Here is a 2306-nt window from a genome sequence, read left to right as displayed (position 1 = left end):
TATCAAACTATTTTAAACAATATAACTCCGGATAATGTGGCTTCGATGGCGAAAAATATCATGTCACTGCCAATAGAAACAGAAGATTGTCTGAAGAAAGTAGTAGAACTTTTGTTTCAAAAGGTATATACGAAAATAATTCAATTAAAATATACTGTCACTTGATAATTGTGAAACATATTATTTCGAGACCAGTCGAATGTATTAACTGTAATTTTTAAATTCAATAGGCAATGGACGAAACGATATTGAGTCCCCAATACGCATTTATTTGTTCGACAATGAAAAAACACGGTGGTACATTCGAAAGACTCGAAATCAAACACGTCTTTCAAAAGTCTTTTGCTTGCAAGGTGTCAAAAAGCATTCGAGTCGATATTCACTCGTAAACGCACTGTAGCCAAAGAGCGCAACGAAATCGAATCGTGCAGGGATAAAGTATGAACGATTTTCTATAATGCCCGTTTATTATTTTATAAACATTTGCAAAATGTTAATGCGTATACGATATAGGCAATGCGGCGAAAACTCCAATCCAAGTTCGATCAAAACGAATCGGATTACAGGAATCATTCGATTGCAAACTGCAGGTTAGCTCACGGTTGAGACATAAAAATATAATAATCGAACGAGATTAAAATTATAGTTGTAAACTGTTCTTTGTCGCATGATTTCCAGATTTATGTGTGAACTAATGAAATTTAACATTTTGATACCTGCGGTACTAGAGATGTGTGCTGCTAGACTAGTACAAATTGAAAAAGACATACCAATCGAGTGCACGTGTGTTATATTGAAACACACTGATAACGCATTGAACGAAGTAAGATTCATTGCCGACGATTATGTATAAATTAATTTGAATATTCTAGTGCGACATACTATTTATAATAGAGAATATATCGCGCTCACAGTATGTACTCTGAAAATTTAAAAACTATTAACATGTATTTCAAATCGTAGAGTGGCGTATTCGAGAAGCTACACGAGTATACAACTGCGCAAAAGCAAAAACTCTCTTCCAGAGTGCAGTCCATAATTCTGGATACGCTAAGACTGAAGAATGACGGTTCAATGGATTGCACCACCAGTAAAAAGTCTATTTTATTGGACCGAACTGAAGAAAACAGTATTATAGAGTCTCGCATCGAAAACACAAAACAACCCCTTGTAAGCAAGCAACCTGTATCAACGGTCCAAAAGAGCAAACACCCGGAGGTATTTAATTCAGTGCACATACGTTTTATTAACGAAAAAAAAAACTAAAATATTTACCTTGTGTAACAGATAAATATTAATATTAATAATGTTTCGATATTTTATTAGTTAAATGTTTACAAGACCGTTAATTCGGTTATTAACTCGGTGACCGCAGATAACGTGAATACTACAATAAATGAGTTGTCTACTCTTATTTCGAATTCCGACGTGATGAAAAAGACGATCGACTTCATCTTTGCCAGAGTATATTTTTAAATATTTGTTAAATTATAAGAACATATTTAATCTGCTATTCAAATTACTTGAATCGGCTGTATAATCGTTTATGTTTTTATTTATTGAAGGCAAACATTCGCCCAGAAAGTGTTCCAATGTTGGTATGCATATGTTCTTCGTTGAAAAACTTGGTAGTTAATCCAGTTGAACAACACGCGAAGCCTATATCGTTTAAGAAAGAAGTTCTGATACGTTGTAACCAGGTTTTGCAGTCCGGAATACAGAGCGATTCGAGTGAAAACGCATTTACGCATAAAAAACCTTTCACGTAATTTTACCGTTAGCGTTCAAGTTACCGGTGGAACAAAAACTTATTTCTATATGTGTTAACTTTAGATTTGTCGGCGAATTATTTAATGCAAACGTGTTATCGGCACATACTCTACTAGAGTTTTTGCGAAACATACCGGATAAGCTGACAAACAGAGGGCTTGACAATACTTGTCGCCTACTAATAGCAGCTGGAAAAAAATTGGAACAAGTAATTGAAGCTACAATATTAAGTAGGTAGTCAACAGTATATTCTAACGTGTGCGTTCGTATGATTTCTACAGGTTTACAATCTGAAAAAAACAATAAGAAAATTGACGAATATGGTTTCGAACGACGAGAAAGGGATATATTCTCTACGTAGTACAATGCTTCTTAAAGAATTTGTGAACCTACGCGACAAAAAATGGTTGTTGTAGTAGAAATATTTTATGCTTACCAAATCGAATCGAAGGTGTTCTGTCGATTGTACATCGACAAACACTTCCTTTGGTGGTAGTAGTCTATTCCCGGCTGAGTAAAAGCAAACCTATTATTAG

The 2306-nt window shown here is 34.6% G+C and overlaps 1 protein-coding gene across 1 annotated transcript; it reads left to right on the top strand.

Moving 5' to 3' along the window:
- Positions 1-319: 319 nt before the first annotated feature.
- On the top strand, positions 320-2306 carry LOC112681572. The gene is made up of 8 exons (XM_025551816.1): positions 320-438; positions 514-590; positions 679-823; positions 964-1218; positions 1327-1464; positions 1566-1765; positions 1834-1978; positions 2052-2306. Exons 2-8 carry the CDS (start codon positions 517-519, stop codon positions 2184-2186), a joined length of 1092 nt encoding a protein of 363 aa, XP_025407601.1. The 5' UTR covers positions 320-438; positions 514-516; the 3' UTR covers positions 2187-2306.

This window comes from Sipha flava, unplaced genomic scaffold (genome assembly GCF_003268045.1).
Source record: "Sipha flava isolate LNK unplaced genomic scaffold, YSA_version1 19294_pilon_pilon, whole genome shotgun sequence".
In the NCBI taxonomy this organism is placed as follows: Eukaryota; Metazoa; Arthropoda; class Insecta; order Hemiptera; family Aphididae; genus Sipha; species Sipha flava.
This window is presented reverse-complemented; position numbering and strand designations above follow the sequence as displayed.